Here is a 25431-nt window from a genome sequence, read left to right as displayed (position 1 = left end):
ATCCCTCAAACAAGCGAGAGTCCAAAGTGAAAGAATGGACATATTGCAATCTAAGCTGTTTAAACAGCTGTGTTTCATAGGAAAAGTGAATAATTTGGAGAGAAAAAAAAAAGAATCCAGACCAATCTTGTATTTTCCGAAGTTAAAAGCTTCTTTTCTTTGTATTAAAGCAGAAAAGGCTTTCCTGAATCTGTCTCTCATCTTAATGTTAAATGCACGTATCATGCATAATTAACATAATCCAACTGCAAATATTCGTTCAGTTCTAGGCAGCATCATTAATGGAACATCTAGAAACAAGTACTTGTGGCCTTAACATAAGCTGTTTCTGGGTTGGCTTAAGTACTGTACTTCACAATTTTTAGGTATTTTATTTACTTTAGAGGAGTATTTCAGATTTTCGATACTTTAACTTCTACTCCACTACATCTCAGGGGCAAATATTGTGCTTCTACTCCATTACAATTAATTGAAAATTTGAGTTACTTGTAACTTCGTAGATTTTGATTATTACAAAACATACACTACTTCAGCCTTATATATACTTTGGCTATTTGAAAATAGAAGATCTATAAGCTCGCTTCTAGATCTATTTTCAAATGGTTTTCTACATTTTGAACACTTGTGAAATGGGACATTGTGTAATGAATACTTTTACTTTTGGTACTTTAAGAGCATATTTTGATACATTTTATACTTTTACTCAAGTGCATTTTTAATACTGGACTTTTACTTGTAACAGTATTTCTACATTGTGGTATTGATACTTTTGCTTAAGTAAAAAATGTGAGTACTTCCAACCACTGGTGAAAAGGGATGCGATCATGATGATGGGTTAGAGATTCAACTCAAATTCTACATTGAAAGTGCATGTTTTATTGGTCTTTTAATAATGTTTACAAAGTGTTTTTGTATTTGTTTTTTCTACAGAAAAAGCAAATCAACAAAAAAAATGATTTCAAAATGTACCATTGACAAAAAAACTCAAAACCTCTTGGTAAAGACAAATATTGAAGATGTATGATGTACTTGTTTCACACTCATGTCAACAATTTAATTAATTGGTTATTAATATGATTCAAAACAGTTCTCCACCAGAGGGTGCTGAAAAAATACATTAGAACAGGAAAAGCTACCAGATACCCCAAATGAGTGGCTCACCTATGCACTGCATAGGTCTTGACCACAAATAGCAAACATAGCTATCTTAAAAGCGAAAATAGCCTCTCACAATGCATCGCAATGCACAGTGAGCTTGTATACCGGCCATTTTTGCCATATTGTAAAGTTTTGAAATGATTGAAACATTTTTAATTTTCACCTATAATGACATTCCCAAATAGGGACGCTAAAGTGGTTAAATGGTCTAGTTTCTTTTGAATTCTGGATGGATGAAATACATGTATGTTGTCAGTCATTGAAACAGTACACAATGATCAACAGATCAAAAAGGCACACATGCCTTACATTTTGTTTTAGGGTGCACAAATATGGCACTTCAACATTAAGATGATAATGCACCTTGAAAACATTCACAAAGTCATACCAAACACCTACAAACCTCCTCGACTGAGGCATTGCTTTAAATCCAAGCTGCCATAAAAAAATCTTTTATGAACAATCAAAATGATGACACAGGTGAAGACATACAAAACTTTCAGTGCGCAAATAAGAAAAAGATGCTCATTATCCTGCAGTAAAATTTGATTAAAACACTTCAGAATTAAACAAAATTGTATCATTTTGCATCATTTCTCTATCACTGGAGAACATACACATACATGTAACTGGGAGCTCAGAAGAAGTAACCATCAGGTTTGCTCTGGCTATACTGTGTGTTCAGAGTGAATGTAAACAGTCCATTTTGAAGGCTGCGTCAATATCAATCTATGTGACACAAAGGATTTAGCCATTACCATCCTCATACTGCACCACCTGATGTTTTTGTACTGAATGAAGCACAGTTCATATAAATGCAGCAGTCAGAGAGCTCGTTTCATGTGAAGCTGACAGACATGTGATGTCTGCAGAATGGGAGGAGGGAAGGAAAATGGTTTTCAGAACATTTCTGTAACAATGTTCTCAGCACACACACATTCTGCCACAAACAAGATGACTGCTTTATGTTAAGCCTGAGTTAAACTTAGTTACTCACGGAAATAGCATATCTACATAACGTGTCGCAGCACGGCATGTTGTGAGCTTGAAGATACGCTTTTTACGGTGCGCAAACAAATATAAAATCGGGTGTTAGGATGCAGTGACACAGCCTTTTAAAGAGAACGTCCTCATCGTGTTGATGCTATGCAGATGTCTCTCTTTTTTTCTCCCCAGACCGGACTGGTCTGGAAGTACAGTCTGGTGCTCCACCTCTCCTCTCTGTCCGTTCCAGGTGGCTTCCTCTGTCCATTTCTGTTCAGTGCTACTACATAAATGTCAGTGCGTCTCCAGTGGTCACTTTGAGGCAGGTTCGCCGGGGTTGGAGCCGTCTGAAGAACCCTCCACTTTGGCAGCCTCTTCTGGAGGAGAAAAGTTGAAACATTAATTCTGCTATACTGGGGCGCCAATGTCCTAGTGGTCAAGGTGCATACCACACCTGTAGGCGCTAATGCCCCCAAAATATCTTCTTAGGAATTATCATATCGATTATATTGTAGAATAGAATAATTATATATCAACAAATCAATTAAACACTTAAGCCCTATTTGTCGCACAACAGGATCGCACAGAAATTGTGAAAATAGTTCTCTACAAACTCACATGTCGCATTCTGTCATTTTCACTATTGTTAAAGTTTTTGGAAATGTTTTGTGCCTAAAATGAAATGCCCAAAATAGGCATCAATTATTCATTGATTATTTTATGAAATTATCGATTCTTTTTTATATAATCGATGAAAGTTTGATAAACAGTTGCACCCCCAGTATTGAGTCCATGTTCATCCTAACAAAGTGTCTGTGGTATATATACTGTGTGTGTATATATGTGAGTGTGTGTGGGTGTGTGTGTGTATGTGTGTTTGTGTATGTGTATATATATATATAATTTATAACCACCTCCGACAGGAAAATAGAACACTAACCCTTTTTACATTTATCCTTCCTCTCCTGTATCTCCTCAGCTGCTGTCTTGTCTGCTCTGAAGAAGATGCGAGCGCTGCTCAAGGAGAAGTGCAGCAGCTCAAACTCCTGCAGGGTGGAGGGAGGACAGGTCAAATAATATGACACGCGTGCCGCTACGTACCCAATATGATAAGATACCATCCATATTACACGGCCGAAGAGTGTTAATTTAACTCGGAGTGTAAAAATGTACCCTTTACTTGATCACTTTCAACATGGTGTCCTTTTGTTAGGCATGTCATTATAGCCAGAAAGTCTGTAAAACTTTTCACACATTTGTGGAAAATGTATTTCGGCATGCAATACCATTGTTCAAAATAGGGATTCAGTTGTTAACAGACCTGTATTTAATAGTCAAAGACAAAAGATATTATTGTTGTTTTTTTCTTTTTATAGATGCTAGTTTACTATGCAGCTATTAAGATTTGTAACAAATGCTAAGAATATATATTTTATATTTACCTATCCTAGTAGGTATCTTAGTTTCTCTGAGGCACTACATTGTTCTCTTTGCACTCTACTTATGTGACTATTTACCCTGTCATTTTGTTTTGTTGACCATGCTTACTCTGATCTCGCACTTGTAAGTCGCTCTGGGTAAGAGTGTCTGCTAAATGCCTAAATCGTAAATTTGAGGTGACAGCACCTGCAGGTAGATGTCCAGTCTCTTCTGTGTGAGGTTCATGGTCTGCAGCAGCTTCTCATCCTGGTTGGTGGACTGGACGTTCTGCTCCTTGGCCACGGCGTTCATCTCTTTCATGTACTTATCCCTGACAGCCTGGAACCAGTGCAGGGAGTCAAACTCCAGGTACTGGTCCAGCAGTTTCAGGATGTATGCCACGCCTGACGGGAGGGAGGGGGGAATTAAAACGTGATGAAAGGAAGGAAGAGCATGAGTGCTTACTGCGTACATGGCGTGTTTGTAAAGCCACTCAAAATCCAGTGTGATTTGTCACAGCTGCCCACACTCACCCATGGCGAAGCCGTCGTCCGTGAATGCTGCTCCGCCTTTATTCTTCTTGTTGAGTTTTTCTTTGCAGTTGATGGAATGCTCCACAAAGTTCACCGTCTGAGAAAAATGGTTCATGGTGCATGAAGGAGTGGAAAAAGGGACTAAGTATTTATTGAGGAGAAGAATCGGGGTAGAGCACTGCAGGCGATTATAATAATACATTTGTCCCCACAACCTTGGGGTATTTTTGTCACTGTACATTTGCACATACTTAGAAATGTGTCCTCTGCATGTGCATATCCTAACTATTAGGAGCAGTGGGTGCCATTAACACAGCACCCGGGGAACACTTAAGGGTTAAGTGTCTTGCTCAGGGACATGTTGACACATTAACCATTTTAAAGCTGGTGTCCGTATTGTGGGCATGTCACTATTGGCAGACACTGTCAAAATGTGTCAAACATGTTCAGAAATAGCAGATGTGGCGCTTGGGTGGAGCAATGGTTAAGTCCCTGCCCACCACCACGGAGGTTGTGGGTTCGAATCCACCATGGTGCATCCGGCTTTGTCGGGCGTCTATGCAAACACAGTTCTGGGGAGGGAAGCCGGGCGGGGAGGGTGATACTGGTCATTGCGCGTACTCCTAGTACGGACCGGGGCGGCACCTGTCAGCAGGGAGTATTTGGCGGGAGGAGTAGGACGAAGGCCCTACGTCCTCCTGGTGGGGGCTCGTCACTGGCAAGTGAGTCAGTAGGATACAACAACAATGACAACACAGAAAAGTGTGTGGGGAGGAATGGCATAACGACTAAATTGGGTAGAAAAGGGGATAAAAAAAGAATTGGCTACTCTAAATTAAAAATAAATAAAGAAAGAAAGAAATAGTAGATGTACAAGCTCACAGGTATTTTCGCTATTTGTCATACGCCAAAGTATGAAGTATATAGGGCTTAAGTGGTTCAGAAAAGTGCGAGGAAAATGGAGAGCAGCAGCATAAAATCAAATAATGTGAGTGGGACACTGACCAGCGGTGGTACGATCATGTAGAAGTTCCTCAAGTGCATGTTCTTGGCACTGCGAAATTCCGGTGCGAACACATCCACCAGCATTTTAAAGTATTCTGTCCCTTCAGCAGAGTTGCTGGTCAAATCCCCGAGTACCGAGTCCAGGACACTGGGAAGAGATGTAGGGTCAGGTCAGTCTGACAGCACAGTGTCAAATAATAACAATGAACAAATAGGGCATGCCATACAGACATGAGCAATTGTTTCGGTATGGAGTTTAAAATAAGGTTGTGGCTCCTGTACCGGGACCCAATTTCTACAAGCACAGAGTCAGCGAGTTTGAGGTCAGGCAATATCATTGGCTAAATGCTGGCTAACCGCCCTGTCAAATACACCATACTGGTGTCAATACATATCATTGTCTATTCATAGCTTCATCCATATATTGACCATTTTCATCATTGCACGTCATCGACGTCGAAGTCTTTTCTTCAGGAACTATTTTCAGCTTGTTAAAAATCAATACGCGCTTTAAAATGCAACTAGGCAAAACATGAAGGAGCCATAATGTTCATATACAATTCACTTCCACAAGCTCCTCCTTCCTACACATCTGGTATCCATTAAAGAACAAAACACAGATCATTCCATTGTGGTCACTCTGGTCACTCTTGACCCTTTAAATTGACCTTTACTCCGGTCTAAGTCAAATTAACATTCCATGGAATTAGCTGGACACTGAGCCACCTCACCTAGACAACTAGCCATTGTCTCAGGAACATCTCCATTATACTTCACAGAGAAGGAAAAAAACTTTAAACTATATAATTGCAATCAAATATACTATCAGTTAATAATGCATACTAACAGTGTTGGATTATCCCACTCAAGCAAGTATTAAATCAGCAAACTGTTTTTTATAAAGTACTGAAATGAACGGAATTCTCAAAAATCATCAACGGTCGCGAGTACAGTGACTGATAGACACAGTCATTTTTATTCTTATACCAGATATTATGTCAGCTCTGCTCGCCTCTGGCTGTTTGCACAATGCATCATGGGTGATGATATTGCCTGTTCGGGAGCCACTACTTTAAGACTGTCGTTCTCGATGTGGGGTATGGTGACCCTCAGGGGTCTTTGGGGGGTTCCAGCGGGTCCCCAGCTTAAATCATTGATAGTTAGGATTTAGGAACCAAATTGACTTTTACATGTCTGTAACTCAGAGTACTCAGACTGTACAAATGGAGCCATAAGGGTCCATTTGGTTCCATTTGTACAGTCTCAGAGTTATGGGGGTCTGTGGCCTAATGCATACCACATTGGGGGTCCTAGAAATTAAAACGTTTCAAAGACCCCAGTCAGGCCCCTGAGGCAGAAATGCAAGCGTCATACCTGGCAGCTTTCTGGGTCTCTTTTGACAGACCCTCCTCCTTCACCAGTTCCTCGAAGTTGACAATGTCCTCCAAGTCTGGGACAAACCTAGAGACCACAACATCTTACTGGTTAGACATTCTCTGGTAAAGATGTGATTAACACTATGTCAATGTTTTTATTTTATTTTATGAATTAATTATGTTTTTGAGCTTGTACAGAACAAACTGCACCCACTGGTGTTTCAATAAACTATCAGTTTCGCTGATAAGAGCATCAAGTGGTCCAGTGCGACCAGCTTGCTCAGTTAACCACATTCAACCTGCCGACCCTATATTGGCCATGTCATTACAGGCATTACATATTTTTACATTTGCAAAACTTCATTCTTTCACCTCCGTAACATTTCAAAACTCCGCCCCACACTCACACCAGCAGATTCAGAGAAACTTGTCCACGCCTTCGTCTCCTCCAGGCTGGACTACTGTAACGCACTTCTCATCGGGATCCCTAGCAAGAGCCTTCAAAGGCTCCAGTACATTCAGAACAGCGCGGCTAGGATCCTGATGAGAGTGCGTAAACATGAACACATCACACCCATCCTCTGTTCACTCCACTGGCTTCCCGTCTGCTTCAGAATCCAATACAAGGTATCCCTTCTGACACATCAATGCATCCACGGCAACGCTCCTTCCTACCTCAAGGAATTAGTCCCCCTACAAACCTCAACCCGCAACACCCGCTCTTCAAACACATACCTCCTCAAAACCCACAAGGCAAAGCTTCGTACCATGGGCGACCGGGCTTTCTGCTCGGCCGCCCCCGAACTGTGGAACGCCCTCCCTGTCCACCTGAGAACTCCACAGTCAGTTGATTGTTTTAAGAGAGGACTAAAGACCTACCTTTTTAGCAAAGCATTTTTATAGCTGGTTTTCTGCCCCCATGTTTTAATGTTTTTAATTCTTGTTTTCTTCTAGTTTCCTAGTTATTGTTTTCTTTTACTGGTGTGATGTTTCTGTTTTTATGCAATTGCCTTCTGTAGCACTTTGAGATTTCCTGTAAATGAAAAGTGCGTTACAAATAAAATCTATTATTATTATTATTATTACATGTTCAGAATTGTCCAGAAATGGCTCAAATAGGTCAAGCTCACAACGCCTATTTTTGCCAACCCAACCCAACGGCAGCGGTACTCCCAGGCTGTGTGCCGCCCCCCACAAATGTTTAAGTTTAGGCTAGAAAGTTAGGGATGTTTTTGGGGTCTCACAGTTTTTTCCCCCCTCTGCAGCCCTGGCAGCCATTACGGCCATCAAGTGCTTGCGAATGGCTGCCCCACTTACTAAACCTGGCGCTGAAAGTTTGAATCTCTGGGAGGAACCATTCAAATAACAGTAACTCATGTTATACATCGCTAACATCCCGGCAAATAGAAAACAAAAACTGAAAACCCCAGAGTAAGTGCCGCTTGTGGCCACTAAGCGCTGCTATTGCGCCACACTTAAAACTTGCAAACTGTAGTATCGCTTTAACCAACAGAACTTCCCAAAGGGCAGGGAGGCAACCAAGGATTAGTCTACAATTAGCTCTGGATGTTCCCCCTCTCTTATCATATAAGGGGGCTTAACAATACATGGAGTTACAGTAAGCCGTGGGAACAGCCTTGGAACTGCAATCCTTTCCGGAGACAGACATTTGTTTCTTTCTTTTCATTGTTTTTGACTAGACTAGAGCAGATAACAGGCACTCTGACCTTGCTAGTAAGTCTCTATTCATGTTCTGCCTCTCTTCTAGTGCTCCAGTCTTAATTCAATTCTCAAAATACAGTTGTCTGTGGTACAAGACAGACACACCTCTTGACTTCTACAGTTTCAAACCTTATGTGTGTAACTCAGTAATTCTTCCCTGGGTAGTCTGGCACCACTGAGGACGAGCAGAACTTCTTGGGTTTTGTGCTTTTATTATACTAACAGGATTTAGACCCAATAATAAGCTGTCCGACAAAATGATGTGATCAGGGTAAAAATCCCACTTTAGTCTTTAGTTAAATCAGTTTTTCCAAACATTTTAGATACATTCCTCGGAGCAGAGTTTCATATTGGGTTCACAGGGTGAAGAAACACCACAACAACGTGACAACATTAACCACTTAAGCCCCATTTCATACTAGCCGCAAAAATAGCCGATCTACAAGCTCACAATGTGATGTGACGCGATATGAGCTTGTAGAACGGCTATTATAACTATTTTTTGCACATTTTAGAAATTTGGGGGAAATGCTTTACATTTTCTTTGGGAACGTTTTTGCCTATAATGACATGCCCAAAATAGAGACGCCAGGTTTAAAGTGGTTAATGCTCTATGTCATCTTAAGTTAAAATGCACTACACATGTACTGTGTACCTGATAGCACTGCTGCAGCAATGTAGTCCACCAGAACGGATCATCCTCACATAGCCCATGGCATTACCTGGGGGACATGGGAAAGCAGTGTTTTTTGCTTATGGTAATTCAGGACAATGCACACCAGTACTGAGGAGATACCGACCACAGTGAGGAATCAAATGTGAAGTAATAGCAGTCGCACACTCACAGCCATGAGGCAGAGACTTCTAAATGCGTCTAAACAGTCATCTACTGTTATAAAACTGTCTTTGCATCGTGGCTATGAGGTAGGGGTGTGCCGATACACTAATTTCACAATACTATACGATACACGATATTGGGCTCACAATATCGATACGATATATGGCACTTTTTTTATTATGAAAATATATGGGGGGGAAAAAAAGCTTATGAAAATATATGGGGGGGGGGGGGGGGGGAGCAAATGCAAACAAATATTTCTGTTTTTGCATTATTATTATTGCAATATTTTTTTTAAACGAAAACGTATCGCGGGACGATATATCGGCACACCTCTATGAGGGGGGTGTGACTGCCAATCTCACCCTCATAGCCAACATGTAACTTCTATCCACTAGAGCATGCTATTGTTCTCTTGTTAAAGTAAAAACAACCATAATGTAACATGTCTGCCATGCTACCAACATAAAACCCCCATGGAGCTTCATCGTTTTATTCTGGTGGCCGAAATAACATGCTCTTCTTAAAAAAAAGAACAACGAGAATGACATGAAAATAAACAAAACAAAGCAAATTGTGCTTTTAAAAGCACAGTGAAAGGGACAAAGTAGAAACACAGCAGAAATGTTATAATATTGTTCATTTAACATCCAGTATATTGTGATCAGATTAAATAAGAAATATCCCAATACAAAACATTTTGTATTTTGATTCAGTATAAAGGATGTTTTTATTCATACTATAAATAGTTAATAAATTCCACAATGCAAGTGTGTAGACCCCCTTGACAATACCGTAAGTGCATTTGTGTGAAGGCCTCACCGATCTGACTGATGAGCTGTCTGAACTGGTCCAGGTAGCTCTGTCCCTCAGGCGTGATTCCCAGCTTTCTGATGCCACGGTTAAACTTCTCTGCACGCTCAAACGGGTACTAAATAAACACCATAGAAATGAACAAACACAGATAAGTGTTGGGAACACTCATCTCTGCTGGACTGATTTCAAAAGTTAGAATTAAAAAACAATTTAAGCACTTAAACACTATGCCGTATACCTTATTGACCAGGGTCCCCCAGGCCAAGGGTCTATAATTGCCCCCCTGCTTTTCTCCCCTCTACACCAAATATCTTACATTTTCGCTGAAATGTTCGCCTATTATGCCATGCCCAGTATAGGGATGCTAGGGTTCACATGGTTAACTAAACTGGTGATGAAATACATGAATGGTTCCACTGTTCTCACCTTCTGATCAGACTGGTCTTTTGTTTCTCTGAAGAAGCGGATGTCCTTGATGAGTCTGGATTTTATGTGTTCGTCATACATGAACTGACTGAAGATGTAGAACTTCTTACGCAGGAACTGGTAGGTGAAGTTCACCTGGCAGGGAGACAGAACAGGGAGGTGACTGGTGTGAAAGCACTGTGAAATGATTACGGGAATAATTATACACCCACCCACACACACACACCCACACAGTCTCACCGTGGTGTTCATGATGCCTGTTCCATGGGTGCGGATGGAGTTGGCAATGTGACGGATGTTGATGGTGTTCAAGTGCTTGTTGTTGCTGGCCTTCTCTATGAAGATCTGTCAGCAAAACAATCATATCACTGTAACTTTTATACAGTGCACGATGTATTGCACAAGTACTAACGAGTAACGATACATCTTAAAAAAGGGAGAGACCGTGACTGAGGAGTGCAAAGAACTCTTACCTGGTTGTTCAGGTTGTAGAGGTAGCGTGAGACAAACATGTGGATGTTCCTCATGATCTCCAAGACATCCAAGCCCTGTTGATCATACACATATTTTATCACTGCATTTATACAGTAGATTATCTTCTAACCGGTAACTAATATATATATATATATATATATATATATATATATATATATATATATATATATATATATACCACTTAGTATGATACTTGCACCTAGTTATTATATGTGATACAATTCTTAATGTGATTCAACCTTATGTCTAATGTAAATCAGCTTAAGAATGTTTTCGTAGTCGAGCATTCTAACGATATTTAACCACTTTCAACAATATCGCAAGCTTGTAGACCGGCTATTTTAGAAAAAACTATATTGAAAATGTTTTGAAAGTTTTTGAAAATAGTGCATACAGTAAGTGGTTAATCAAATCATTGACAGCTGGTGTGGAAGCACCAGCTGTCATTGACAGCTTCTGGGAAACAATATTCTATGATTTGATGGATCATATCTCATATTTGACAAAAACTGGGATACAGTCTTTCACATGACGTTTGTTTCCACATGAACCCTAGCATACTGGGCATGTCACACAAACATCTGGAAAAATGGATGAACATTTGGAGTAAATATGGGAACTGGGTGGGATGTTCAGGATGCTGAGCTAATCTAAGAAAAGAAGGCTTGCAATCCACTTTTAAAGCTCCGTACAAAGTGTTAAATATTTTGTACGGAGCTTTAAAAGTGAGCTGCAACCCTTCCTTTCTTCGATAGATTACAGATTACATGCAATACAGTTTGGCTCAGCACCAAGGTAGGGGGATGTGCGTTACACTGATCGCAAACAGGTTGCTGAGCTAAACAAAGGTTCATACAGTTCGTACAGTAAACCTTACTTAACCTGATGCAAAAAAAAACTAGGGGTGCAACAGCTAATGAAAGAAATCGATTTTAACCAATTACTTAAAAACTTTTTTTTTAATAAGATAACCATTTTCACAAATAGCTAAAATAGCTTATCTACAAGCTCCCAACACAACGCAATGTGAGCTTGTTGATCCGTTATTTTTGCACAACGCTAGTGTACGACAAAGTATAAAATGAAACCTTAAAGGACAACTTCAGCCATTTTCAACCTATCTTCATATAATGGGTCCTCACTAATGCTCATTGTAATATGGTACCATTTTTGTCTACTCAGTCTGTGTCTCAGAGGAGGGCTATTTGGACAGTTCAGAAACCCGCCTACCAGTGACATCATCGATGGGGAATCCAAGTTAATAGAAACTGTAGGCTTTTTATTCCTGGAAAGTTAGAATGCTATAATGGAAGCAACCCACCTGCTCCAGGGTCTGGCTCGGCAGGTGAGGTTCTGTCATGGTAAGGCCATAGCGCTGGGTAGCCAGGTTCCTCATCTCACTGTAGGTGGCCCAGTCATGTAGAGCCACAGTGGTCAGGTTGTAGAACGTCTTATCCAAGTAGTGGGTGACGTAGGCTGCAGAAAACAAAACAGTTGGCGATAACACTCTGCATTATGTCTTTCAGGAGATGATGTCATTACACAGCTGTGAGCTGTGCTAGATATTAATTTCATTTTAGCCACTTACAATCTGTTGTTTCCCCTTTAGATTTTTTGGGATCAAGCTACTCCATATACGACACACAGAAGTGCAGATCAGTATTTCCAAGTCACGACTTTTGGCTTGTCTTTTCCCCAGAGTTGCGGGAAAACATTACAAGTCGCGGGTTACGTTTTTTTTGGGCTCGTTTTAAAAACGTGGTGGCTTCTTTAGCAAATCTAATAAGCTAAGATTTCTTTGGTGTATATAAAATACGGTAATTCCCCATAGGTTTAGGGAGGAGTGTGAATCACATTGAGTGACAAAATCGGTCTGGTGTCTCTACTTATTAAGCCCCGTCTCAAGTATGTGTGTAATGTTATAATTAATAACCAAAACATAAATTATTATAGACTTACATAGTAATTATAATGATCTATGCATATAATATTTTAGTAGGAATATATGGCCATATTATTGGGCGAGTGAGATTTGGCTAATTTCTCTCGCAAGATTTGGCTTGTTTTTGGAGGTCGGTTGGCTTATTTCTCTCATGAGAGTTGGCAACACTGGTGCAGATTAGTTAGTTAATTTTCAACCAGTACATTTTTAACAGCCGATTCAATGCGTATGCACACTGCCCATATAGCAGAGAAGCGCAAAATAGCAAAAATAGCCCGGCCCTAGCTGCCTGAATCCTAAAATCACCCTTGGACGAGGGGGAGATTCCCCTTTAGGAGCGATAGATGTTTGGGTTCCCATGGGGGACGGCCCAGGTTCGAATCCAGATGGTTACACTAAAACTCACCCGAAATGAAGCAGAACTCCCTTGTGTTGGCACACAGTGGAGGCATATTGACGTACCTTTAATGTGAATGAAACGGTTGAAGAAGCGGATGGGTTTGAGAGAGAAGAAGTGGGCCAGATCTTTCATGCCGACCCTGAAGGGATTCCTGTCGTCCAACTTCAGGTGTGTGTGAACAGAGAGGCGCAGGTCCTTCTCGATCTCCTTACACAATTTATCCAACAGGTGCTGAAACAACAGCAGGATGGAAGTGGAAGAGAAATGAACCTTGGATTAGATGCAGAGGAATAGGGCTGTCGCGATTACAAATTTAAGTTGACGATTAATTGTCACTCAAATAATTGCGATTAACGATTTAATTGTGTGTTTGGCATTGAACATTATGAATACAATTTGAATTTCCGTTCGCCTTTTAGGCTTCATAATCAAAAATTGCACAGGGCAGATATGACAAATAACTTAAATATACAAAGAAATTATTGACATATTCAATCATTTTATACGTGTAAAAATAGCAGAAGTAGCTGATCTGCAAGCTTACAACGGGTCACGAAGTGACGCGTTGTAAGCTTGCAGATCTGCGGTTTCTGCTATTTTTTATATTTGAAAATGTGTGGCTCATTTTTCAACATGGAAACGATTATATCGATTATGCAAAGATAATCGCGATCATCTCAAATAATTCTCATATAAAATGGAAGGAAATAAATGAAGGAAGCCAAACCAAAATAAGTTTTACTCTTATGTACCTGTACACAAGATGTAACACTAAAGTACAACCTTGAACCTTAAATATATACATATTTGTTTTTCTTTTCCATCTCACTTCTCCCTTGCTCCGGCCATTCTTGGACGTCACCTGTTCCTCACCTCATTGAACACGTCCATGATCTCGTGGTCGTAGCTCTCCAGCAGCTGGTCACATGACTCCATGTGTTTGGCGTGCAACATGGTGGGCACGCTGTCCCTCAAGGCGCTAAACATGTACTGCTCCGGCCAAGCGCAGGCATCAGGAACAAAACACAAACAAAATGAATAACAGGAGAAGCCAGTGAGAACAATCGCCTTCCTCCTCACGAACCAAACAAGAACAGGGTCAATGTATTAATGCTGATAAGTTAACCCGTTAAAACATCTGTGTCATTTTAGATGTTTGCTATATACTGTATATAGCAACATATGTTTTACAGAAAATTCTTAGGATTTAGAACAGTGGGTTAGAACAGTGGTTCTCAAAAATAGCAGATATACAAGCTCACAGCGTGTCACTTTGTGCCGCACTGCGAGCTTGTACATCTGCTATTTTTGAACATTTTTGAGAGATCGTGAAAGTGTTTGCTTGAAAATGTTGAATAATTTTGCATTTTTAAACACAAATCTTCTCTTCTGGGGGTCCCTGGCACAAAACATTTTCAGATGTAAGGTCCGCGGCCAAATACATATCATTTACTACACCCAGCTCTGAAACTGGAAAGGACTTGGCAAGTGGATTCAGTTCAGTAGATGCTTCTTCTCACGCCTGAAGGGTCAGGGTGGGATCAGTATTTTCATTAGAAGACGTTCTAATTAAAACAGCGTGGACTCTGTGTTCAGTAAGTTATTATGTGTGCAGTTTGTGAACAATCACAAGGATATGTTCAGTGGTGAATCCAATCCACACTATACATGACAGTATGTCCCTGCATGGACATACTGGCTGCGTGTGGGCATGTTGACTACTGTCATTATAAATCCTTTATAAACATTTCACCAACACCGCTTCACAGGACGTTTTTACATGCACTCCTATATCAACTACAATACAAATTTCGCTCTTCAGGAGTTTCACAAGGGCTGGGCATTTCCTGACTATATTATCTTAAGCGGAATTTAGTAGATTTTGAACCTAAATCACTTATGTTCTAATGTGAAACCTATGTGCCCCTTCCCGGTTTTCTTTCATCTGAAGTAAAATTCCATTCATGATTTGAACGGAAGAAAAAATGTTAGGGAAAAAAATACCCTGTGTCTTTTGCACATTTCTCCCTCATGAGGTAATGAGGGTTCAGTGGATAGGGGGAGGGGATAGAGTTTCGCTACTTGGGGGAGGGGTGTGTGGGAAATGTAGGGGCATTATAGGGGCAATCAAGTTTCTTTTGAAGTGAGCGTGAGTGTGTGTGTGTGTTTGTGTGTGTGTGTACTGGAGCGCCGCTCTACTAGCTTTGAAGCTGCACGCACGCAGGCATGCAAACAGCCCCGAGGTGAAAAAGGTGACAACATGTTGTTTTCTTTCGGGTCAGGTGTCACACAATTGCCCTATTTGGGTGCAAAAAGGTGACTGTAGCTGAAAAGTGACACTTTTGCATGTCTGGCAATGTGATGCGCTATGTGATTGATCTACTTCATGCAGACAGATAGACCCTGTTCTAGAGGGCTTGGCCAAGAGCCATACCAGTAAAAACAGTAAGCTGTAGTCCTGAATGAACATGAGCCCTAGCGTTTGTTTACTGACATAACCAGTTTACTTACGTGTACTCTTGCTGCGTCTACGGCGTTGTCATAAACATCATCCAGGTAGATGGGAAAAACCGCTCTGTGCCAGTACAGAAAACTACAGTCACACTGAATCTTGACCCTGAAGAGGAAGGGAAAACAACCCAGAGACTGTTCTTAAAAGGTTCCAGTATCAGTATCGCCAAACATAAATTACGAATGGAGCACATAATACATGCTGGTTTTTTTTCTGAATAATTGTTGGGATCCGTAGTTCACAAGCAAGTCTTCACTGACTGAAGTCACGTGTGACATATTTCACGCATTTCAAAGACAGCAGTGGTTTTTCACATCCAGTTTTTGTTAATTGCTTAGTTTTAATTAACTATAACAACCTTAGTTCCCACATACTCCTGACTATCGCCACTGTGTGATGGAACCGTATTTCTGCGACACAATTATTAGTTAAGGCGTGAAACAAACAACATCGCCATACCTCTCTCTGACCTCACTTATTAGATCCAGCTTCTTCAGCACAAGCAGGAGCGGAAGAAGCTCCTCGTCCTTGAACGTTTTCTAGACAGAACAGATCAACTTCAAAGTCAAAGAATTACAAACAAATAATTTCATTTGTTTGTGATATGAGTCAGTGCACAGTCAAATCCTTGGTGGTAATTTACCATCTGAGTGCCCACGCTGAGGGCCAGGGAAACCACGAGGCGGCGCTCCTTGGTGCTCGGTCCGTTCAGGGCGTTTTCTGCCATCACCAAAGATGACAGCACGTCCAGCCGCTGCTCACTGTACTTCTTGTCTGATACCACCCTTTTCTGCAAGAACGACACAACATTGCAAGACAATAGGGACAGATATTATCCTCTCTCAAAATGACAAAGATCAATAATATCGTATTTCTTTCCAAATCTTATCCCCTTCTTTTTGCATATCCCCTATTGCTGCTCAGGTTTTCTTTACAGAAGTTTAGAAGGAAGCGTCCTGCCTTTATCTCATGTTATTTTCCTCATTATAATTTTTTTCATTACAATCCAATATAATCCTCTATTATGATCTTGTGTACATTGTATTGATGTCGTTAGCATAGCCTTGCGGAAAATGACAAATGAGTGACAAATAAACCCTCTTGATTCTTTACTTTGTGTTGATACTAATGGTGAATTTATAATAATAATGCACACTGCGTGTTTGCTGTGTTGTCACCTTGGCATGGGCAATGGCGTTCAGGGCCTGGGAATGTAGCTGCTGGTTTATGTGGGAGACAGAGTCTGCTACCACCATAGAACGTCTGTGGAATGTGTGCTCCACCGCCTGCACAGGAAATGACATCACATGTTGTTTAAATGCTGCGTTTGGTGTACATACACACAATAGTGATGTGTCGTTCATGATTGATTCGTTAAAAAAAACTAGTTCTTTGCCGTGAACGTGAACGAGCTTGTTCACTTTCTGAAGCTGTTACGTTCACGCTATCGTGCATGCCCACATCCCCTCCCCCCATACACAGGACGGGAGGGCGGGCTGTATGCGCAACGTAAAAAAGAAAAAACGCTCCCACGATGGTGTTTTACACTAGAAAATAGCGCTACTGAACGAGAACGTGAACGCGTCATTTGAATGAATCATTGCCGTGAACGAAATCGTTTGTTCACTGAAATGAACGTTTTTTCCCACCACTAACACACAAGCCAAATTCCAATACTCAGATTTATGCCTCCTCAGTCCTTCAGCATGTCAGTGTTACAGTGAAATTGGTGACCTGCCGAAATATGTGATATCGTGTGGACTTCAGATAATGCACATTGAGGTTGTGCAATACATTACATTACATTACATTACATTACAGTCATTTAGCAGACGCTTTTATCCAAAGCGACTTACAATAAGTGTATTCAACATAGGTAGGGAACGAAAACTACTAATCACCAGAAGTCTTTAGTGCATTTTCTGCAAAAACAAGCAACCAAGAGTATACCGAGCGCTAAGGTAAAAGTGCACTATATCAGCTACCTATTTCCTTAAACAGATGAGACAAAATAGTCAAATGAGCATGAGCTAAAAAAAAAAAATCAGTGTATCGACTAAACAAGATCCAATAAACAATACAACAATAGAAAACAAGCGTTCGTACAACTAGTTAACAACAAGTAGGTCAGGCAGAGAGGAAGGGTAGTGTTTCCTGAAGAGGTGGGTTTTCAACCTGCGGCGAAATATGGGCAGTGACTCTGCTGTCCTAACATCAGTGGGAAGTTCATTCCACCACTGTGGGGCCAGAACAGAAAAGAGTCGTGACCGTGTGGATCGGCCAGAAGGACCCTTGAGTGAGGAGGCAATCAGTCGCCCCGAGGTGGCAGACCGAAGTGGTCGGGCAGGGGTGTAGGCATCGACTATAGCCCGGAGGTAGGAAGGAGCTGTTCCTTTCACTGCCCTATAGGCTAGCACCAGGGTTTTGAACTGGATGCGAGCCGCTACGGGGAGCCAGTGTAGAGAACGGAGAAGGATGGTTGTGTGGGAGAACTTGGGGCGGTTGAACACCAGACGAGCCGCAGCTTTCTGAACAAGCTCCAGAGGTCTGATGGCAGATGCCGGAGCACCAGCGAGGAGGGAGTCCAGGCGGGAGATGACGAGAGCCTGGATGAGCACCTGGGCTGCTTTCTCCGTGAGGCAATACATTGCCTAAATACCACTAGGTTGTAACAAACAGCAGTAATTTAAGTTTGGACATTGACGTTATGTGAAGTCCACAAGATGGTCACATATTTCATCATAACACGGTCATGCTGGAGGACGGAGGAGGCGAGGAAGCAGAAATTTGAGAATTGGAATTTACCCCCACACACACACACAGGTTTATACTTCATTCCGCACCAGTGACACGCACCAAAGATAGCCGAGGTACAAGCTCACACGCTAGATCTGGTATTTTCTGCGCGTGACACTGGTGTGCCGTGCAACTACTGTATTTATAAATCTGACTATTTTGTACCTTGAGCAGTTCAACTAGTCTGCAGAGGGCTTTGACGGAGGTCTTGGTCATGGGCCGCTGCATAGACATGTAGAGATTCATGACGGTCTTAATGATGGTGCCGATGCTGTAGGCATACAAGATCCCCTAGGAGAGACACACATCACAGTAAAAGGTCAAAGTTGGGTGTGTAATACGTGCATGAGGTCACACTGGATATGTAATTGGTTGATGAAACATGGCTCAACTATGCACAACTATAGGTTGCCTTGTTTGTAAGTAATGTGTGTATGTGGCAACACTCAAAATCAGAGTGCACTATTTTTTATAAAGGTACATGCAATAACTTTAGTCAGCACTGTCCCTTTAGCCAATAATTGTTTACCTCTTTTTTGGTGAATGTGAGGCATTGCATTGTGCTTTCAGTGGTCGGAAGACTAGTCCAACCCATTTGAACAGACATGGTCAGTTCTCACCTGAACAAAGACATTACACCTGCTGCTCAGGTCCTCCGACAACCTCTCACTTTTCTGCTCCTTGGACAAGATGGCCTCCATCTTCATCATCCATGAAGTAACAAACACGTAGTAGGACTGAACATCCCTTAAGACATGAATCATGAACAGAATTTTACTTCCGATGAAAGAAAACAGGGAACGGGCACATAGGTTTAAAAAACTAATGTTCTTTGTTCAAAGTCATTGTTACTGATGTTGTGCTCATCAACTCACTTGGTGAGCGTCTGTGCTTTCTGTTGCAGGTAGGCGTCTCTCTGTGCTCTGATCCCCTGCAGACTCTTTTTGTCCATTAGCTTGGCGGCAGCCGGGACTTTAGCAATGAGGAAGGTGTCAGGGAACCAGATGATGTTAGCAGTCAGAGTCACAGCTGGAACCTGAAATAACAACCACCATGATTAGTGGGAGGAATGTCATACAACTAAGAAAGAACGAAGCACGAGTATACGTCCCTTACCTTTTTACAGACATCTAAAAGTGATTTGTAGAGTTTCTTGTCGACAGCCCTGAAAATGTGAAAGTGAAGCACGAAGAGGCTGCAAACACCGGCGTACTTATCTCTCTGGTCTATCTCCGAGGGTTCACCTAACACAAGAACAAATACGTAGATTTAAGACAAATCTTGTCACACACACACACACACACATAAAATCAATATAACCTAAGAGGAGACACTGACCGATCTTGGACTCGACATTAGTGAATATTGTGCGTATGTTGAAGAAAAACTCCTCAGCGAAGGCGCCGTTTTTGGCGACAGAGATTCCTTCTTTAGGATCGTCAAACCTCTGCTCCACGCATGCCTGTCACAAAGTCACACAAATAACAAATATATTTTAAAAAGTAATTTAAACTGTTGGTGAAAACTTAAAGAACAATACTGGTGTCAACACATGTCAACACCTATTCACAGGGTCGGCTATCTACAATATATTGTACAAACCATTTTCCTGATAATCGCCATTGTTTTTAGACTTAGTATTATAATTTTTTTACATTTTGTCCAAAGTTATTAAAGGTTACGAAATGTAAGTAAATAATTGAGTCAATCAATAGTTAATAGGTCACGGTCATATGAATTTTGCTCGTAAATCTTTTCTTGAGGGTCTGTTTTTGGCCAAATCAATCCATGATTTAAAATCATAACATAACTTTGACAAAAGATGTAATTAAGAGTAGGATTACCTGTACCGAGCAAGTTTCAAGTGTCTGAAACTTGATTTGCAAACCATATTGAAATGAACACAATGTGCGTATTTCCTCAAAAATCTAACAAACCATGGCATGCTTTGGAATATGGTCAGCAGTAAAGTCAAGTTTACAGCGAGTCGTAATCAATGGTCTAAACATGCCAGACTACTGGTCACTTTAAGCACAGTAAATGCTTCAATATGTCAAACTATGACCCTGAATTGTTCCAAGGAGGAAAAATAAAATAGTAAAACAAACGTCCATGGAAAAAGACATGGAAGTCATGACATGGATGTGGTTACCTGCAGAATCATCCCATCCAGTAGTTGGCCCTCGAGCTTCAACAGGAGCTTCTCAAACGGTTTCAACTTTTCTTCAGGAATGGAAAATTTACCAGGGTTATGATGCACTGATTTCAGCAACCTGGAACAGGAAGAAAAGGTTATCCTACTAAAAACTGAATTTCATATGTAGAAGATAATTGGTTTAAGCTACTTGCCGCATGCAGACAGCATCTTAAGACTAGGTTCTATGTTGTTCAATGCATTATCAATACCATTGTCTCCTGTATCTCAGTGATTTGTCTGTGTGTCTTTTTAATTTAGTTTTTATTCTTTTACCTTTTGTACATCTTCCAGTGGTCTTTTAGTGTGCCATGATTTTCCATTATCTCATCCAATGTGAGAAGTACCACTAACATCTCTCCAAGATGCTCATACACCGTCTGCAGAGGAGAGGCAATGTTAGGCATACTGTTGAGTAAAGCTAGCTGAGAAATCAGGCTGTGATTTTAGGCCAGAGCAGCCATTAGTTTAGCTTTGAAAAATATGGAATGTTGCCAGTTGCAGGACTTGCAGGACGGGAGCATAATCGCAACAGACAATATTCACTAACATGTCATAGGTGTGTGTGTGTGTGTGTGTGTGTGTGTGTGTGTGTGTGTGTGTGTGTGTGTGTGTGTGTGTGTGTGTGTGTGTGTGTGTGTGTGTGTGTGTGTGTGTGTGTGTGTGTGTGTGTGTGTGTGTGCGTGCGTGCGTGCGTGCGTGCGTGCGTGCGTGCGTGCGTGCGTGCGTGCGTGCGTGCGTGCGTGCGTGCGTGCGTGCGTGCGTGCGTGTGTACAATAAATATCCTCATCAGGGCCAGTCACAATCCTGTTACACTGCTCTGCTCAGTACATAAAAGCACATAGTTAGACCACAACAACTTACCTGGAAATGGACTCCTGACGATTCAATTACTTTGGTCGCACCCCTATGAGAGAAAAAACACCGTTTTAAAACTATTTATTTGAACTGAGCAGCCACCAAAAATCAGTGCTCAACCGCTACTCAAGGAGCCACTCAGGGCTGTAAGCCGCATGTTTTATATGTATGGTGCACAGACTGCACACAGGCTCTTTCTAGCTGTGGACACTATTGGCTTGGGCCTATGAGTCTTACTTGTTGCTGTTATAAAGGGCTGCCAGCTGATGAACAATGTTGACCACTACCTCAAAACATCTTGAAACAAAACAGGACAGCTCCTATAAGAAGAGGGTATACATATTTTACATTTTGAATTCCAATAAACAGTGTCATTAATGAAAGGCTTTAAATCAACCACTTCTCACCTGAAGGAATGAAATAAATCTACCCATTTGAATCTGGGACTCGCCTTCAACAACACTGGTGTCAGACACTGAAATGTAAAACACACTCCGTTTTGCAAGGAATTCACCCTCAAAAAGATGAAAATGTCTGATATGAGGATTACTGTAATCTCACCTCCTTCTCCATAGTACAACAGTCCATTATAGAACTTGGTTTCTGCCTACAGAGGGGAATATATTCATTATCAGTACAAATCTCCTCCCAGGTTCTGGTGTTATGCAGACACAATGTAACAGAAAGATAACTACATGATCCACATACGTAATGCAGAAACATTGAAACTAAGGCTGGTCGATATCGATGGACAAAATCAAATACATGCATCATGATTTTTTTTTGACAAAATACCTCAATATAGATATTGTGACAATAATATCATATTGTGACAATTGTTTTTTTTATAAGTTTAGAAATAGCAGATCAACAAGCTCACAATGCATTGCGATATGAGCTTGTAGTTGTAAATCAGCTATATTCACCATTTTAGAACATTTTCCAAACAAATTTGAGAGTATAAAGTCTACACTGGTAAACCCTATATGTGAGCATTCACCACATTTTGCTCCTACCTCATATTTTAGTTTCTTCACTTCACTGCAGAGCGCAGCATATACTGTGATGACTTTGTTCAGGACCTACACAAAGCACAATATATAAAGTCAATGTTATATTTGTTAAACGCCATCGTTTCATAGTAACCAACATGGAACATAATTGTCATATGTAACTAACAAAATGCTACAAGTATGCCAAAACATTTCATATCGCCTCATCTTACCTTGTTGTCAGTTTTGATCAATTCAAGCAAATTGGATTGCTCATATGGGAGAAGCTGCAAGAAATTGCAAGGAATCAGTGAGAGGATGAACTGTGAAGGATCTATTCTAGCTGTTTTTGAGGGGAGCAGTATAAAGAAACATTCCAACTGAGGTCTTGCCATTGTTAAATGGCTGTTTTACCTTTAGAGCAATAGGATCCAGTGTGAAATCCCATACATCCCCAACGGAATCATCCAGAGCGTCTTCAATCCCTTTCAGCTGGGAAGTGTATTCCTCCAAAAACTTCCCATAGTTCTTCATTTGAACCTCTGTGTGAATCTCTGATGGGAGAGATTTGGAGAAATTCTCAATTTCTTTACTTAAGTAAGTATCAATACTGCAATGTAGAAATACTCTGTTACAAGTAAGTCAGGAATTCATCAAAATTTACTTGAGTAAAAGTACAAAATTATTGGCATCAAAATGTACTTAAAGTACTCATCATACTGAAATGTCCCATTTCAAGTGTTCAAAATGTATCGAAATCTTTTGAAAATAGCAATCTACAAGTATGCTTTTGAGATGTAGTGGAGTATAAGTAAAAGTACTGAAAATTAAAAATACCTCAACATTTTACTTAAGTACAGTACTTGAGTATGTACTTAGTTACTTTACACAACTGCTACTAGCTAAACAGCAAATCTAAGGTCCGTGGACAGTGGACTTGAGTGTTACTGTTATCCACTGTAAGCTGTCAAATTGATCAGCTGTTTTTGGTGGCTGCATGGGAGACTCTGGCACCGAGTCAGTGTCAAATCACTGAATGCTATCATAACTTCATTCACGGCCGTTGTGTTCAAATAGGTCTATACATCTGAACCAAAAACGTTATTATTCAACATAAAAAAAAACACACAATTCACTACCGGGATCAACAGAATTTGCTCTATTTCAGCAAATAGACTGAGCCCATGCTTCTTCTCGTTGAGCTATCGCAGCTAGCATATAACTTTGCATGTACCACCACAAGCAGCCAGGTAAACTCACAGAGTTTTATTAATAGGGTTATTAGGCTACTTACTCTGAGAGCCATCGTCAAAACGATCAAATTCCCAATCAGGCGCGATCGTCTCGACTGCCATCCTGTCTGTCAGCTAGAAGAGCCCAACAACACAGTTGTTATTACGGGTAGCTGCCATACAGTGAAGCCCTGCGATCCCATGATTTATCTCATGACCGTGTCAACAGTCGCTAGTGGTCATGGGAAATGTAGTTCTGCGTACTCAGCATACATAGAGATAATTGGTACACTGTACACAGTTGCTCAGTTGTCAGAAGTGTGTTTGTGTGTGTGTGTGTGTGTGTGTGTGTGTGTGTGTGTGTGTGTGTGTGTGTGTGTGTGTGTGTGTGTGTGTGTGTGTGAGAGAGAGAGAGAGAGAGAGAGAGAGAGAGAGAGAGAGAGAGAGAGAGAGAGAGAGAGAGAGAGAGAGAGAGAGAAGCTTTGCGTTCATTTGACTGTCAAGGTGTGTGTAGGCCAGTCCACACCAATGCAACTTCTTGCAACTGCCATTTGGGGATATGGTTGCAAGTAGTTGCAAAGCGTTGCAGTTGCAAGGAGTTGCATTGGTGTGAACTGAGAGAGAGAGAGAGAGAGAGAGAGAGAGAGAGAGAGAGAGAGAGAGAGAGAGAGAGAGAAGTTGTCTGTCTCTCTTCATCTGAATGTGTGCTTTGCAAGCATGTGAGGGAAGGAGGGAGTGGGAGAGATGAGCAGGGAGGGAGGAGGTGGTCATGGTGTGGGTTGTCATTACTATGAGGAGCCCCAGTGAGCCATTCAGAGAGACATTCAGTAACACTGAGGCTACAAGGAAGACAAGACACAAGAGGAGTGTGAAGTATTCAGGGTAAGTCACTTTAATCACTTACAGTAACCTCATGAAACCAAGCACCGCTATTCTGGGACGATCATTCGCAGATCTACCAGCTCACAACAACGTAGATCAGTGGTGTAGAGGGAAACAAGGAGGGGGGCCTAGTATAGACCCCTGGGGGACTCCGGTCAATGACTTACACAGGGTTGAATTGGTTGAAACCTATATACTTAGTTGACTGGAGTACCCCAAGGGTCTATTGGCACCCTGCTTTTTCTGCTCTACACTAAATATCTTGTGTTTAGTTGTGAGCTTGAACTAAATCTGCTATTCTCTGCTATTCACTCTCTTATTCAGAATAGCTGAATCTGAGGGATATCTGGGGGGGGGGGGGGGGTCACGTTTTGTTAGCTTTTTTTCTGTTGAGGTGAGTTAACAATATGACCTCTATATCAATAGCCTATGCATAATAACAGAGACTGGTCACTCATGTTAACTTATCAGCAATTTTCGCCTTTTACTATCAAATATGCAGATAGCAGCAAGTTCTGGGGTAATTGCTGCCATACAATAATGAAACTCTGTTCTAACCTTTCCAACCATGCAGGAACTAATTGTTAATTGCTTATTTTAGAGAAATTGAAAATGAAGTGGAATATTGTCTCTGTCAGACAAAGCAGCCTAAGAATTGCTTTGGGGAAATGTAGGTATTCAGCATGATAATGCATGCAATGTGCAGGGGCGTCACAGGGGGGGTGTAAGTGGGACTGAGTTACTAGGGCCCCAGAAAAAAAAGTATTTTTTGGGTCTTTTTTAAAGAAAAAAAATCTTAGGGGCCCACAGTGAATCTTTGTCCCCAGGGCCCAGAATTTGGTGCTACGCCC

The 25431-nt window shown here is 41.2% G+C and overlaps 1 protein-coding gene across 4 annotated transcripts; it reads right to left on the bottom strand.

The window, feature by feature from the left end:
- Positions 1–860: 860 nt before the first annotated feature.
- Positions 861–23898, bottom strand: washc4 (WASH complex subunit 4). 4 transcript variants are annotated; one of them, XM_080436938.1, is made up of 33 exons: positions 23761–23898; positions 22881–23020; positions 22700–22753; positions 22491–22556; positions 22036–22081; positions 21882–21949; positions 21712–21794; positions 21481–21523; positions 20893–20996; positions 20575–20695; positions 19761–19884; positions 19539–19666; positions 19298–19458; positions 19043–19169; positions 18588–18713; positions 16805–16912; positions 16270–16416; positions 16086–16165; positions 15626–15731; positions 13988–14104; positions 13177–13345; positions 12094–12248; positions 10751–10825; positions 10518–10622; positions 10278–10412; positions 9858–9966; positions 8853–8919; positions 6474–6560; positions 5100–5247; positions 4095–4191; positions 3769–3965; positions 3083–3188; positions 861–2519 (listed from the first exon to the last, which is right to left on the bottom strand). In XM_080436938.1, the coding sequence occupies exons 1-33, from the start codon at positions 23819–23821 to the stop codon at positions 2455–2457; spliced, it is 3525 nt and encodes a 1174-aa protein (XP_080293064.1). In that variant the 5' UTR covers positions 23822–23898; the 3' UTR covers positions 861–2454. The 4 variants fall into 4 exon arrangements, with proteins under 4 accessions (XP_080293064.1, XP_080293065.1, XP_080293066.1 ...); XM_080436939.1 differs by having other exon boundaries at positions 861–2516; XM_080436940.1 differs by having other exon boundaries at positions 3092–3188.
- Positions 23899–25431: the final 1533 nt, after the last annotated feature.

Source organism: Gymnoscopelus braueri (assembly GCF_963280865.1).
Source record: "Gymnoscopelus braueri genome assembly, chromosome: 9".
In the NCBI taxonomy this organism is placed as follows: Eukaryota; Metazoa; Chordata; class Actinopteri; order Myctophiformes; family Myctophidae; genus Gymnoscopelus; species Gymnoscopelus braueri.
This window is presented reverse-complemented; position numbering and strand designations above follow the sequence as displayed.

What these genes read in the sequence shown, in the direction of transcription:
- washc4 (XM_080436938.1), bottom strand. Translation starts at nt 23,821, where the DNA reads ATGGCAGTCGAGACGATCGCGCCTGATTGGGAATTTGATCGTTTTGAC. An exon ending in TGGATGGGATGATTCTGCAG is followed by an intron (nt 19,885 to 20,574) that starts GTAACCACATCC and finishes ACTTTGTGACAG; the next exon opens with GCATGCGTGGAGCAGAGGTT. An exon ending in ACGCCATTGCCCATGCCAAG is followed by an intron (nt 16,417 to 16,804) that starts GTGACAACACAG and finishes TCGTTCTTGCAG; the next exon opens with AAAAGGGTGGTATCAGACAA.